This window comes from Erythranthe guttata, chromosome 8 (genome assembly GCF_056151865.1).
Source record: "Erythranthe guttata isolate IM_541 chromosome 8, IM_541, whole genome shotgun sequence".
Taxonomy (NCBI): domain Eukaryota; kingdom Viridiplantae; phylum Streptophyta; class Magnoliopsida; order Lamiales; family Phrymaceae; genus Erythranthe; species Erythranthe guttata.
This window is the reverse complement of record NC_142540.1, coordinates 22,262,215-22,277,891: the sequence shown is the minus strand read 5'-3', so window position 1 is coordinate 22,277,891 and position 15,677 is coordinate 22,262,215. Positions and strand designations below refer to the sequence as shown.

Here is a 15,677-nt window from a genome sequence, read left to right as displayed (position 1 = left end):
TTCATTTCGCTTGTGTTTCGAATGTCCAATCTTTGGACCTATATACAAAAAAAAATCACGAGTCAATAATCTAGTTGATAATCATTTTTGTATTCTATTTTATAGAATTTCTCATGAAAGCTTTATTTGTAATAAAATTGCTGTCATTTTTTGGCTTATGTGGAAAATGCTCGAAATGAAGCTATCTTCCGAAATAAAAATATTAACAACTTCAATATTTGGAACTCAATTAACAAATATATTACACCCATTGCCAGCACCCTTCTAAGCAGTACTCAAATATATGCTGAACTGGTTCAAATTGAATAATGAATAATTGAATATACGTATTTGCAATTTGCTTAGGTGGTTATATATGATGGTGATATGAAACTGAAAACTGTGTTACGGGAATAAGGTATCAAGAGGTTCGTATTTTATAATAAATTGGTGGTGCTAAAAATTATTTCAATTTTATTAATACGGTCTCAATTCAAATATATAATTTTAAATATATTTTAGTTTGAATTTGAAAATTTGGCTAAACGCAAAACAATACATAAAAAATATGGGAGCAAATATAAATTGATAGTGTAGTTTGTAAGTGTGAATTTACTGATATAAAATAATCTAATAATTTAGAAAATTCATAAACCACGCACGTGTCAGGTACTAGTTCCTTAAAAAACAAAAAAAGAACAGCATTGAGAATTTAAATGGTTGAATCAAAATCATTGGAAATCAAAATTGAATTAACAGAAATCTCACGTCATTGGAACTGAATAAAATAATAATTTAATTAAACTTTCCACCTGTAATTAACAGTAATCCCATGGCATTGGAAGTCAAATAAATAATTTAATTAAACTTTCCACCCCTAATTAACAGCAAAGACTTTTCCAAAACAGAAAATAAAATAAAATAAGCCGAAATAAAATAATGGGCAACTTTGTCCTTACACTTGAACCGCCGAACTCTCAAATTACGCATTTCAAGACAAAAAAAAAAAAAGAAGTATTAAAGTAAGATTTCCGCATTCCGCCGAGTTGCTCCTTCACATTTTGCTCCCCACACCAACACACACACACACAAACACACACACACACACACACAAAAACACCTTTGCTTTTATTTTTCTATATCAATTAATGGCGCACCTGATTCGGGTCGGTTGTTCGGGTCGACTATCTAAGTACTCCTCCGTGGTCGGAGCAACGAGATCCATGTCCACGGCGTGGTGGCGACACGTGGAGCCTGCTCCCAAGGATCCGATCCTCGGCGTCAGCGAAGCTTTCCTCGCCGATCCTAGTCCCCACAAAGTCAATGTCGGCGTTGTGAGTACTGTTTCATTTCCGCTTCATTGTTTTCATTTTTTCACGATTCCTGGAAAAATTTCTCTTGTTTTTGCTGAAATTCTTCGAAATCCTTCATTATTTTTTTTTTTTTTTAAATTTGATTTGATATGTTTGTTCTCCTGGCTGAGCTAGAAAATTTGATTTGATATATTTCGGTTGAATTTTGTGACTACTGCATGCGAATTAATTCGCTCCTATATATATGCATCGTGTTCTTCAATTTACAGCTCAATTGAAGATTTTTGCTGATTTTTATTTTTTTTTTTAATTTTTTATTTCTGCTGTGTGTTGCGTGCGTGATTGTTTTGGTGACAAAAGGGTGCGTATCGTGATGATAATGGAAAACCGGTGGTGCTGAATTGCGTCAGAGAAGCCGAGAGAAGAATCGGCGGCAATTTGAACATGTAATTTATTTTCTCTTTCCGTTTACATTTGATCAACTTCTTTTTTCATCGCAAAAAGCTGAATAGTATTATTATTCTTTTTTTATTTATTTATCTTTTCTTTCTACTCAGTACAGTATTCATAAATCATAAATCATAATTCATTTTATGTGTGAACTTTCTATGCTTTACATCTATTATAGAATTATGTGCTGGATACAACATAACTGATGATAATGGTATTTGATAGCGGTGTGTTTTGTAGGAATATGTAGTATTTGATGGGTCCATCAAGAAGTTCACATTTATGTGAGAAGTAGTTGTTAGGTAGTAGAGAATATAGAGAGGGTCAGGAAAAGCGGCCCTCTTAATGTAATGTGCATTTCAATGCTTTTTTTTCCAAGTTGTGGATATGCAGTGGTCCCCCCATCTTTTAATGTATTCTTATCCCACTTGCTATTCTGATTCCCTCTTTTCAGCAGCTATAGTGGGTATAGATTCCCCTGTGGTATTTTCCTCTGTTTTTCAGACCATTATAATTAGGTTTGGTCTTTCTTTATCATATCTTTCTCACTCAAAATTTGCTAGATTTGAGAAAATAAAATTGATATTAGTGATGAACATGTGAGGAATAGTAAATAGGCTTACGAATTAGAAGAATAAGTTTTCTGGATTTAATTTAATTAGAAGAATAAGTTGATTTTAGGAAAACGAGTCCTACATTGCATCAAGTTCAAACAAATGCTTGGTTATTTTGTTATTGTGAAGCCCGAGCTGCACCACGGATAGTCTTTGCATTCATATCAGCTGAAAATATTGCTCTTGTGTATTTCTATGTTGACAAAAGCAATAAGCAATAAGAATGTACTACGTCCGTAAAAAAATGCAGGCCTTTTGAATAGTTGTTAAATCGAAACCCTGAAATGATAGAACAAAGTGAAATTAACCTTGAAAATCTGAATGGAACTCTTTGGGCCATAGCAGTGCAATGATTATGTCACTATAATCCCCTAATAATGTTTCGAAAGAACGTAAGTTTATATGTTAGGCACCAAATACAGTTTCTCTTTTGTGTTGCTGCTTGTTTTTCAATTCTGATTTTAGTTGAACTTCCTCAATTTTAATCAACAAGCTCTGGTTCAGGGAATATCTTCCCATGGGAGGAAGTGTGAAAATGGTCGAGGAGACCTTAAAGCTGGCTTATGGTGATAATTCTGATTTGATTAAAGATAAGAGAATTGCAGCAGTGCAAGCTCTATCGGGAACCGGTGCATGCAGGCTCTTTGCAGACTTCCAAAAGCGTTTTTCCCCCGATTCTCATGTCTACATTCCAGTTCCCACCTGGTCCAAGTTAGTATTTGTTCCCAAATTAGTTTGCTCATGTGTATAATTCTCTATGAAGTTATATTTTCTTGAATTTATGATGCTACTATTGATTCATACTCTTTGTTTCTGTAATGTATTCGTAATTTTATATCGTATTTTGACAGCCATCACAACATCTGGAGAGATGCCAATGTCCCCCAGAGAACATTCCACTACTATCATCCAGAAACGAAGGGTTTGGACTTTGCTTCGATGATGGATGACATAAAGGTAGAAACCAATTTGGTAACCTGGAAGAGAGTTTAATTTCTTATTTGCTATATAGGATTTTACTTAAATAGATGCTTAATGTTTTCTTTCTTGTTCTCTCTTTGGTTTTTTTAATAATCTTTTATTGCATGTGTGTGTCACAGAATGCACCAAATGGATCTTTCTTTCTGCTTCATGCTTGTGCTCATAATCCAACTGGAGTGGATCCTACGGAAGAACAGTGGAAGGAGATCTCATACCAGTTCAAGGTCTCATCTCTTATTCTTTTTTTTTCTTGGTTTTCGTATATTAATAATACTTTGGCATAACATTAATCATGTATTATCAATTATACAACATTACGTACCGTTTTATTTACTAGTGCGGTAATGTTTAAAATCTTCAGGTAAAAGGGCATTTTGCATTCTTTGACATGGCATATCAAGGTTTTGCTAGTGGTGATCCAGAAAGGGATGCCAAATCGATTCGCATTTTTCTTGAGGACGGACATCAGATAGGATGTTCTCAGTCGTATGCAAAGAATATGGGACTTTATGGCCAGAGAGTTGGTTGCCTCAGGTTCTATCTCTAACTAGATCTTCAAAGTTGATATTACAAGGCGCTTTTTATCAATGTTGTCATGCGTATTCTCACGATTGGGCCTACTTTATGTGCTAGTCTATTTGATTAGTATGAACATCAGAAACCACTAAAAAGCCAATGCTCGAGCAGTCGGTGCTAAGGTGCTCAAGGTGGTGTTTGCAAAAGCTCATTTCAAAGCAGAAGTTAGTGATTATGAGTTAATTAGGTATTTAGTGTTTATTTGTAAAAGTGGAGGGTGTTTGCAAATATGGTAGAAAATCAACTTAAATAGAAAAAAGTAGGTCTAGGGGTGCTTTTAAAAAAATAGCTTAAAACAACTTATTTTAAGTTGTTTTGAAAACACCACCTAATTCTCATATAAATTAGATATGCATATGATCCTTTTGAAATGTTGACTGCTAATCATATTTCTGTAATTGCAATCAAAGATGCATGCATGCCTTCATACGTTTGCATATAAGCATGAAAGTCTACAAGTGTTGCTCTCTCTCTAATGTTTTAAGATCTACCCTGATAAAACAAGACATAAAATCATGCTACTGAAGTTGATACGTTCTATCGTTGTTTCAGTGTGGTTTGCGAGGATGAGAAACAGGCTGTGGCAGTGAAAAGTCAGTTACAGCAGCTTGCAAGACCAATGTACAGTAATCCACCTGTTCATGGTGCCCTCATAGTATCCACCATTCTTGGTGATCCTGAGTTGAAAAACTTGTGGCTCAAGGAAGTAAAAGTAAGTTACTTACTTCTTTTGTCGTATTATATTTTGCTCTCTCTGCGGTACATATAGAAGCATGCATAATTTGGTTGTTTGACTTCAGCTGTTTAACTAATCCTAAATATGCTGATCAAATGTAAATTATTTCTGGTACGGTTTTATTTCATATCTGATATCAGGTTACTGATGAAAAACACCGGAGAAAATGAAATAAGGAACTTCATTTTTCAAGTGTCGGATTAATGTTTAATCCAATTTAAAGCCTTACTTTTTACTTGAAACCTTTTCTGTCATAGATTAGTTACGTTTAAAAGGCATAGCAAAAACTGCAGTCAATCAAATCTCGGAACTTTTGGTTAATCTTTTTCTCCGATGATCTTCAGCTCACCTTTTAGGTTTTATTTGGAACTATATTCAGCCAAACAGACATTTTGTTCTTGAGGATGATTTGAAAACAAAACGACTTGTTTATAGCCTTCAAATATTTAGCACTCACATTTTTTAACTATTTTCTAGTTGTTCAAGACTGGCTATTTAATCTCTCTTAATTGTTACCTCCAGGGAATGGCTGATCGCATCATTGGAATGAGAACCGCTCTACGAGAAAATCTTGAAAACTTGGGTTCGCCTCTTTCATGGGAGCACGTAACAAAGCAGGTTTTTGCAATTTATCTTTATTTACTATTTTTTTTTGGTCTCTTCAATTTATTAAAATTTCATCACATCATGAAGGTCATAAGAATTGTGTATTGATTGCAGATTGGCATGTTTTGCTATAGTGGAATGACACCTGAACAAGTAGATCGACTGACTAATGAATTTCACATTTACATGACTCGCAACGGACGCATTAGGTAAACATCATCTTACGATTTTCCTTTTCCCTTTTATTTTATTATTTTTTTTTTTCGGGTTGAATATGCAACTATTCCTGATTGTATTCTTATGATTATTACAGTATGGCTGGAGTGACTACAGGCAATGTCGGTTACTTGGCAAAAGCTATACATGAAGTCACCAAATCATCTTAGAAACTCGTTGCTTGTGTAGGGAGGCCCAAAAAAGAATACAGAATACACCATTCTTGGAGGCTTTATATATTCCTAGAGACGTACTTCGGTTGAATTTTGAATCCCAATAAAAAAAAATAACATATTCATGAAGAACAATATATAATAAGTCCTTGGTTGTTGACCGAGTATCGAAGAGGTATTAGACCTTCAATAAGGTGACGACGACTCGTGACTCTCTTGATTTAGTGCACAATTATTAAGATTGGCTTCTGCTTTTGCAGTTGAAGAGTTTGTTGGACTACTAGATGCTTAAGAAATTGGGAGTGGTGAAGTTGCATTGATATTGTCACAGAACACTCCATTTATTACAATTGTAACAGAAAGTTGCATTTGAAAATATGGTCAAGAAATATTACCATCATGTCCTTGATATTGTTTGATTGGCCAAAGTCCAATTCAACTTTTCTTTTTTTTTTTTTTTTTTTTTTTAATCGAAATGAGAAATATCCACTGCCCTTTGAACCGAATATTTTTTAGGGACTCTCAGCAAATTTTTCCAATTTTTACATAGTGATCACGATTCACGACATTAAGGATTAAAGAGTTATTCTTTCTTGTTCGCTCTAGAAAGTAAAAAGAAAAAAAAAATAGTTGTGGTCAAAGTCATCCACATATTTGCTGCTCAAAACAAATTCCCTTTATTTATGTGTACACACGCGGTATACTATAATCATTAACCACAGTTTAAAAGGAGTTTCGGTATTAAAATCATCCCACCGATAAAATAAAATAATAAAGGTGTAATTGGCTGAACAACCCTTATTCCAAACTCATATAGATGGAAATCCAAGTTGTTAGATGAATATATGCATAGGTTTTTTGATCAAAATAAGTAATATAAGTTCAACAATTTTTTTTTTTTTATACAAATCCCATATATCACTCCATCTTCGAGTTTAGTTTCAGTATGAGTATTAGTATTAGTATCAGTATCATTGTATGTATTAGTACTATCATTATTAGTATTAGTATATTATTAGTATTAATATTAGTATCAGTATCAGTATCAGTATCAGTATATGCATATGTATTAGTATTAGTATTAATATTAGTATTAGTATTAGTATTAATATTAGTATTAGTATTAGTATTAGTATTAGTATTTGTATTAGTATTAGTTTTAGTATTAATATTTGTATTTTTATTGGTATTAATATTAATATTAGTATTAGTATTTGTATTAGTATTAGTATTTATATTAGTATTAGGATTAATATCACTATGAGTATCAATATTAGTATCATTATTAGTGAGTATTAGAATCTATATTCGTATCAGTTGTGGTATTGGTATTGATATCAAGGTTGGTATCAGTATTGGTAGTGGCGTATGCATTTTATCACTTTTGCAATATTTATAAGTTGTATTGTTGTTTGAGTAATGTGCTTCACTAATTGAACGCCGTTAGTGATAAACTTGCAGGTTGTTTGAATGTCTATTGTGTTTCATCTATGCTACCGTGTTTGTTGTTAAGTTAGTTATTTTGCTGACTATTCACATAGTGTAGTAAATTCTATTCATGAAAGAGACCTATACCATATGTTTTAAATAATTTTACTTAATCTTCATATCGTGTTTTGCGGGCTTCGCGTATTCTTCTTTCTAATATTTAATTTATTTTCATATGATATAACTCTCAATTAGGAGATAAAGTTTATGTTTTTTTTTTAAATTTCCTTCCGTTTTGTTTTATTTGAATTGGTGTTGTTATAAAGAAATAGTCGTTTACGTACTACTATTTTTTCTCATTTTGAAATTAACCTTCGTGCAACGCACGGGTGAAGTACTAGTTTTATTTTTATTTGGATTTGTCACACTATCGATTTAATAACATAAGTGAGTTTCGATTAAGTTATGCATTTTTTTATATTTAATTGAGCAGTCTTTACATTTTTAAATGGTGGAGTTTATTAATATTTCTAATATTATATAATTGATGATAGATGTTTGGCGTATTGAACCGCAATTCTTTATATTTTTCAAACTTTATTATATTAAAGTTGTTAATAATTTATTTAATATCATTTAATAATAGTGAATGCCGCAATTAATATTTTATTTAACAGTATTTAAATACTTACATTTATTATCATTTTATATTGTATTTACCGATATATACAATTATGGTTAAATATATCATAACAACTTAATCTGCTTGGATGGCTCGGAGTGACGATGTACTAAGATGTCACAAGTTCTATATTCCTAATGAATGCATTTTTTTCGATTATTTATCAAATAAAACTCGGTCACAATTAATTTAAATTAATTATTTAATTAAAATATAGTAGGGGGTAAATTAGATAATTTAATGTTAATCTACTTTATATTGATTTAATAAAAAAAATATTCGAAGGATAATTTGGTAAAGTACTTTATGTTTTAGAACATAAGAGCATCTCCAACTAGGGATGGCAAAAAAATCCGAACCGGTAGCTATCCACGGGTATCCGCTCCGTTTAAAACCCGTTACCGAAACCATTAGGGTTTGGTAATGGTTTTGGTATGAGAAAAGAAAACCGTCATGGTTTTGGTATGGTTCTGGTTTTACCTTCACGGTCATGGGTACCCGACCATTTAATATATATATATATATATATATATATATATATATATATATATATATATATATATATATATATATATATATATATATATATATATATATATATATATATATATATATATATATATATATATATTCAACAAAATATGAATAAAAAAGATATTTTGACAAAATTTTAAATAAAGTATTAAATAATTTAGGGAGGATATATTTTTTTTTCTCTTTTCTTTTTTTCTTCCTCTTTTCTGAGAGTTACTTAAACGTTATCGGACCCAAAGTTATTTTTTATTACCGTAATTTAAATGGTAAATGGGTACCCGTGGGTACCCGGATATTCGCGGTAATGGTTCTGGTTTTTCCATGAACTTTTTAAATGGGTTTGGTATGGTCATGGTTTGAGCTATATTAAATGGTAATGGTCTGGTATTGCACTTTTTCGAGGGTACCCGCTCCGCTGCCATCCCTATCTCCAACCATGATGAATATGGAGAGTTAAAAGTTAAAATATAGCTTTTACCTCTTGTAAATAGAAAAAAATCATCTCCAATGGGTAAGCTAAAATTTAGCTCACATGCTAAAGGAGGAGAGAGGAATGCTATACATAGCTTTCAACTATTCACAAATGGTGTAAGAAATAATATTAAAATAATAGGTTTTTGGTGGCAAAAAGTAGAAAGTTAAAATAATAAATATTCAACAAATAATAAAATATAATAGAATGGTAAATTATACATTACATGATTGGAGTGAATGGTAGAAAATGAGTTGTTAAAACACTATTTGTTAGCTAAAATAGATATAGCATCCCATTTTTTACCACTCAAGGTTGGAGATGCCCTAAGCCATGTTATTTTTCTATGGTCCAAATTTAATCTTAAAAAATTAATGGTAATAAATGTATATGTCATATAAGTTTAGAATACAGATAGTCTCACCCTAGTGAAGTCCTCATAAATAATAATAACAGCAATTGTATAGGTATCTATTTAATTTGAAAAGGTATCAAAAAATCTACATTTTTAGGATGCAAAATGCAATTCAGGCTTAATATAAAAGTCCGAACATTGCTTAATCTTGAGAAATGGCATCACATGTGTTCTTTTTAGTCCATAGTTTCACCAGTATAATAATTCATGTATATTAATAAAACAAGGGCGAATGGCAAAAAGGCCGATCACATGAGATTTAAATGTATATTGGTCCATAAAAAAAAATCTTTTAATTAAACTCATTCTCATGTCTTTAGTCTAAAATAGCGTCCATAATATAATTTTTATCCATTCCATCTATTATGCTCTAACTTCCTTAGTCACATTGACCCCGGATTTAAACAAATATATCATATTTACCCCAAAATATTTTTTTTTCAGAAAATATTTTTTTTCTGAATTTTTTTTTTCCAGCCAGATTCCGGCATTCACTTTTTTTTTTCGGCCGGTCAACCACCGTTGACCGCCGGTCTCCGGCGTTGACTTTTTTTTTTTTGATTTTATTTTTATTAGAAAAAAATATTTTAATTAATATTACTGTCTTGGCTACTAAATTACTGTCTCAGACAGTAATATTACTGTTTGGGACAGTAATATTATGAATATTATTTTCCCGAACAGTAATATTATTAATATTATTGTCTAAGACAGTTAAATTACTGTTGGAGACAGTAATTTAGCAGCCAAGGCAGTAATATTAATTCAATATTTTTTTAAGAAAAAAAATTTCAAAAGAAAAAAAGGTCAATTAACAGTTAAATTATTGTCTCCGACCGTTAAATAACTGCTGGAGACAGTAATTTAGCAACGAATACAGTAATATTAATTAAAAATATTTTTTTAAGAATGAAAAAGTCAATTAACAGTTAAATTACTGTCTCCGACAGTTAAATAACTGCTGGAGACAGTAGTTTAGCAACGAATACAGTAATATTAATTAAAAGATTTAAAAAAAAATCAATTAATAGTTCAATTATTGTCTCCGACAGTTAAATAACTGCTGGAGATAGTAATTTAGCAGCAAAGACAGTAATATTAATTAAAATATTTTTAAAGAAAAGAAAAAGTCAATTAACAGTTAAATTACTGGCTCCGACAGTTAAACAACTGCTGGAGACAGTAATTTAGCAGCCAAGACAGTAATTTAGCAGCCAAGACAATAATATTAATTAAAATATTTTTTCAAGAAAAAACAAAATTACAAAAAAAAAAAAAAAAAAAAAAAAGTCAACGCCGGGGAATGGCGGTCTTCGATGGTAGCGGGTCAAAATTGGGGTCAAAATTGATTAAGTGATGAAATTTGGCTAAATTGGTGTATAAATCATGAAATTGGAGTTGAATTGAGTTTCAATGAATTGAGGGTAATCTTGGTATATATAAAAGGATTTTTCTTATTAGCAAATAAGTTTGAATTAGCTGAATTTATTTGAAAGACAAAAAAATTGAATGTCCCTCTTTTAATGAAGTGCCCGCCTTTTTGTGATTAACCCATAAAACAAAACAAAAATGAGCTAAAATCAGAAGTTGAAATAATAATAATAATAATAATAGGATACACATTACAACTTGAATGGATGGTATTCCAAATACAGTACTAGATAACATAGAAACAAGTAGTGATACAAAAACACAAAAAGGAAAGTGAAAAAAAAAACTGAAATCCTGCTGCTATGCTGTTTAAGAGGTTCACCATGACATTAGCACGTACCTACACATATCGGAATCCTTTTCTTTTTTTTGCGCGTTTCAACCAAAAACAGATGTACAGAAGCGATGAAACTTTGTTCAGGTACGATGAAATAGATGTACACACACGCCAACTTTTGCTGTTAACAACAACCGAAAGAAAAAAGGGGGGAGGGGGGAACAAGCCAAGCCACTATGTGCATACACATTTTTGTTATAGCCTTTTTTAATTGGCTACACAAATTCGATATTCGATAAAGTGATAAATCAAGTCCCGGCAGCAGGATGGGGAAAAGGAAAAGTGAGACCAGCTTGCCTTCGGATATGTTCGGGTATCAACTTGTTCATCAGCTCTGGATAACTTCCGTTCAACTGCCATCCCCAAAATCATTCTCGTGTTAAATAAACCATTTTATATAGTTTAATACAATAAAGCATTTCACTAGAATTAAAATTAAAAAACAAAACGAAAGAGGAGGAATTAGAAAGCATACTTCCTGCTTAAAGTTGAAAAGAGGAGGGAAAGGACGGCCATTTGGAAGGCGCGCATTCGGCTCGCGAAGCTCATCAAAGAAAGGATGTGCGCATGCTTCTAGCTGCACCGAGAAAAAAATATCGAGTTCGTCAATTAAAAATGAGCGAATATTGCATATTATTATTACAAAAAACAAAAAAAAATGTATGGAGCTTAAAAGGAGCAATAAAAATTGAAATATACAGCTGTGCAGCGAAGATTTGGTGAGTAGTGAAGTAACCGTGACGCAAGATCAATGGCCTCTGGAGGCATCCTCTTATGAAAAACCTAACACAACAAAAGAGAAAGGAAAAGAAAAAAAGTGTCATATAAAAATAAATTGAAAAAGCATATTGTAAAAGAAACTAAATTATACGGCAAAGTGATCACACCTTATGCCATGGATGGGCTTTAATCTGGGGAAATCTGAAATCACTATAATTTGGATTCATGCACCGGATTTCTTCTCTAGTCGGGGTACCCAAAACCTATTTGAACAAGTCATGCAATTAATATAGGTACGGAATTTCACTCATTTTCTGCTCACATAATTATGTACACACACCTTGATAATCTCTACAAGTTGATCAACTGCATTTTCTCCTGGGAAGAGAGGCTGTATTGGAACAAAATCGTGCATTGCACAAACAAACCGTAAGAATATACATACATATATATATATATATATGAAGACAAGAAAATAGAAATGAAAGAAACCTGTCCAAGAAGTAGCTCGGCAAGGACGCAACCAGCTGACCAAATATCAATTGAGGTTGTATATTCAGTTGCACCGAATATAAGTTCTGGAGCACGATAGTAACGAGAGCAAATGTAGGATATATTAGCTTCACCCTTTACCTGATAAGTGATAATATTATTTTTCAGCGTAAGAATGGTGAAATTTGAAAAGGCAAGGCCTAGGTAAAATTGCATGGTCATACTGACATTAAATAACTCAGGATTACATTAAATTCATAACAAAATTATGACATGAACCAATCACTCCTGCGGTAATATTGTAGCTTTATAAACAAAGGCATAATTCATTACTCAAAATCAAATAACGATTCTAGCCGTAATTCTCACAGACTCTTATTACTTCTTGACTCTGAGTACTCTAGACAAACTAACAAGATATTTTGAATCCACACAGTCATCAAGTGTAGTCCAGTTCGATGTTTGGAAAAAAAACCAACAAAAATTGTAGTCAATGTGTTTTGTATCTAGAGGGCAATAAAAACAAATAAATGTGGGCATCTCTACATTCACATGTACATGCAGTCACATTTGAAAGAAGCTTTGACTCATTGAAACCGAGGGAGCTTTTGGAAGGAATATAACAAGGATAGAGCCAAGAAAAACAAGGCCATTGACTTACAAGAACTTTAGCACTTCCAAAATCACAAATCTTGACCTGATGTGTAAGAGGATCAACCTGTACAGAGCACACGCGATTTCCGTTTATAACCAAAAATAAAAGAGACAAACAAACAAATAGTTCAACTCAAGGGAAAGGAAATAAGCAATCACTTACCAAAATATTTTGAGGTTTTATATCCCTATGGGACACTCCAGCAACCGTGTGCATATATGCAAGCCCCCTAAATAACTGAAACAGATATTCAAATACGTTGAGCTACAAACAATTGAACTGTGAAAGAATTAATTAGAGAAGATTAAAAAAAAAGAGAGAGAGAGAGAGAGAGAGAGAGAGAGAGAGAGAGAGAGAGAGAGAGAGAGAAATTCAACCTGATAGGTATAAAGTTTGACATAGATGAGTGGCATCCGTTGATTTGAATTGGTATAATGCTTAAGGACCTTGTACATAGTCTCGGGTACGTAGTCCATAACCAAATTAAGGAAAAGCTCGTCTCTGGTTGTTGTAGAGAAGAAACAGTGCTTCAGAGAAATCACATTAGGATGATCCATCAAACGCATTAACTGCAGCTCACGGTTTTTATACCGCCTGTCCTGCAAAACCTTCTTTATAGCCACTGTCTCTCCTGTTTCCAAGCATTTTGCCTGTACAAGAATGGCTACAATTGATTATCTCCAAAAACGAAAAAAAAAAAAGAATCCAAAAGTTAAAACAAACAGAACTCGATCTCTATCACTAGATGTACCTGAAAAACTATTCCAAATGATCCTGTACCCACAACACGCTCTGCCATGTAACTAATCGTCTGCATAAAAAGCACCACAAATAACTCTTACCTCCGATTCAAAAGGATAGATAGTCCACACAAGGAACCAGTTATCGATAAACATAATGCAACTTAATATAATTATATTTCCCTTAATACCCACCCGTTTGGGCTCTCCGTTTTTGCCGCCAATAGTAGTGGATATAATATGACCAGTGAGTGGATCGTTTCCCTCAACCACAGATGCTGCCATTTCCTGCAATAGAACCAAATTAGCATATATGACCTCACATTATTACCGTATAGATCAGGAAAATTCAATTTCGAACAATATCGTAAAGCGCCTAAAGGAAAAGTGAAATAAGGGAATGAGGAAAGAACAACTACCTAAGAGAAATACTATGCTCACAACCCCCGAAAGAAAACTACCAACTATGGCTTTGAAGAAAGCATCACATGCCAGAAAACTTGACAAGGAAACAAGCGGACTATTATTATTATTATTTGAAGGAGAATAAACGATCAGCCCACTACAAGAAGCAAAACCAAATTCACCATTGCATTCGCTTAAAGTTCAAGAAAAGCAGCTAAAGGTACCTCAAATAAAGTAACAAAGTTTGAATTACTTCAATTTCAAAACCATCTTTTGCTGAAAATAAGACACCATCAAAGATCTATTGTTGAAACCAGTACCAATCATTTAGCATATCGTTTATCGACTGAGCGCAAATACATCGGTATTTATGCCGAAAGCAAACAGAAAAAGTTCAACAAATCACAAGAAGAAAAAAACAAAAAAAAAAAAAAAAAAAGGAAATAGCAAACTTTACCAACTATAAACCATGAAGGATAGATATACTCGCAAGTAAAAATCAACAATTGTTATCTAAACCGGATGCATTAGCAGGAAAAATCCAGCTCAAGTAAAAACAGTTGCGAAACCCCAACAAACTCTCAGATCGACACGGATAAACTTCGACCGATCAAATAAGTGAAGCTAGTGAGCTGGATCGAGTTTAAAAAAAGGGGGAGAAAGCTAGGGTTTCGTGAATCGGAGAAGAAAATGACGGAGGAGGTGAAGAGACGGAATACCTTTTCAGTGTCCATACTGTGCGGTGCTGCGGCGGCGGCGGCGGCGGCGAGTTTCACGGCAGCTGAAGGATGTGGAGCTTGGTCAAGAGCATTATGATGATGATGAAGATGAAGATGGTCGGGTGGTGGATTATGGTGATGCTGCTGAGGTCCCAGCGGCAACGACGCCATGTGCTTTTCTTCTGTTTCTCTCTCCTCTCTCTTCTTTCTCTCTCCTCTCTGTATTTAATACTTTATTTTTTTTTATGTTTTATTCAACAGTTGTGTATTTTTGTATTGTTTCATATAATACTATTACTATGTTTTCTTGCTTTATTTATTGGCTTCACTTTTCTGTATAGTTTAAATTCATTCCTTTCTAGTTTTTCTTTTTCTTTGTTCACAGGGGATGCAGTCATTAGTCATTCAATGAATATATAGTAGATTATAAATTATATTAACTAGATTAATTACATGCGACAAATTCGATCTAAAAAGCGACAAATTCGATCTAAAAAGTATTGGGAACACGTACGTCTTTAGAATGGCTTAGTTTCTTATTTTATTTTTATTTTTATTTTTGTTAACAAAAGAACATGTAGTCAACTATAACATTGGACAACTTCGATACAATAAAATGGTTTAACTGAAATAACATTAGATATTTTTTTCTCAAGAAAGAAGAAAAAAAGAACAACATATATGATGAACTAAGTTTAAATTTAGAGTTAAACATCTATTTATAAATTTATAAAGCTGGACCGTGAACAATTATAAAATATTAAATATTCGGTAAATTAATAGTTATTGATTTATATAATTTAGATTAATTGTTTGATGGGGAAAATACTCCAGAACTGCATAATGTAGTCACATTATTGAATTATCGTTCTTATTCATCAAAAAAAAAAACATTATTGAATTATCGTATGTATTCTTTCACTATCTTATAAAAGATAAAACAACTATTAAAAAAAAAAGTGTGTAAATAAAGAGCCGCTATTTGAGAATAGAATATCACTAA

At 32.5% G+C, this 15,677-nt stretch overlaps 2 protein-coding genes across 2 annotated transcripts; one reads left to right on the top strand and one right to left on the bottom strand.

Annotated features, from left to right (window-relative positions):
- Window positions 1-948: 948 nt before the first annotated feature.
- On the top strand, window positions 949-6,044 carry ASP1 (aspartate aminotransferase 1). Its single transcript, XM_012989584.2, has 10 exons — window positions 949-1,313; window positions 1,653-1,738; window positions 2,861-3,067; window positions 3,208-3,313; window positions 3,457-3,561; window positions 3,699-3,871; window positions 4,466-4,625; window positions 5,172-5,267; window positions 5,370-5,464; window positions 5,569-6,044. Exons 1-10 carry the CDS (start codon window positions 1,128-1,130, stop codon window positions 5,639-5,641), a joined length of 1,287 nt encoding a protein of 428 aa, XP_012845038.1. The 5' UTR covers window positions 949-1,127; the 3' UTR covers window positions 5,642-6,044.
- Window positions 6,045-10,774: 4,730 nt separating this feature from the next.
- On the bottom strand, window positions 10,775-15,034 carry LOC105965072 (shaggy-related protein kinase eta). Its single transcript, XM_012989578.2, has 12 exons — window positions 14,675-15,034; window positions 13,746-13,838; window positions 13,562-13,621; window positions 13,188-13,460; window positions 12,973-13,047; window positions 12,817-12,873; window positions 12,156-12,296; window positions 12,004-12,054; window positions 11,831-11,926; window positions 11,643-11,726; window positions 11,419-11,520; window positions 10,775-11,296 (listed from the first exon to the last, which is right to left on the bottom strand). Exons 1-12 carry the CDS (start codon window positions 14,843-14,845, stop codon window positions 11,192-11,194), a joined length of 1,308 nt encoding a protein of 435 aa, XP_012845032.2. The 5' UTR covers window positions 14,846-15,034; the 3' UTR covers window positions 10,775-11,191.
- Between the last annotated feature and the right edge of the window lie 643 nt (window positions 15,035-15,677).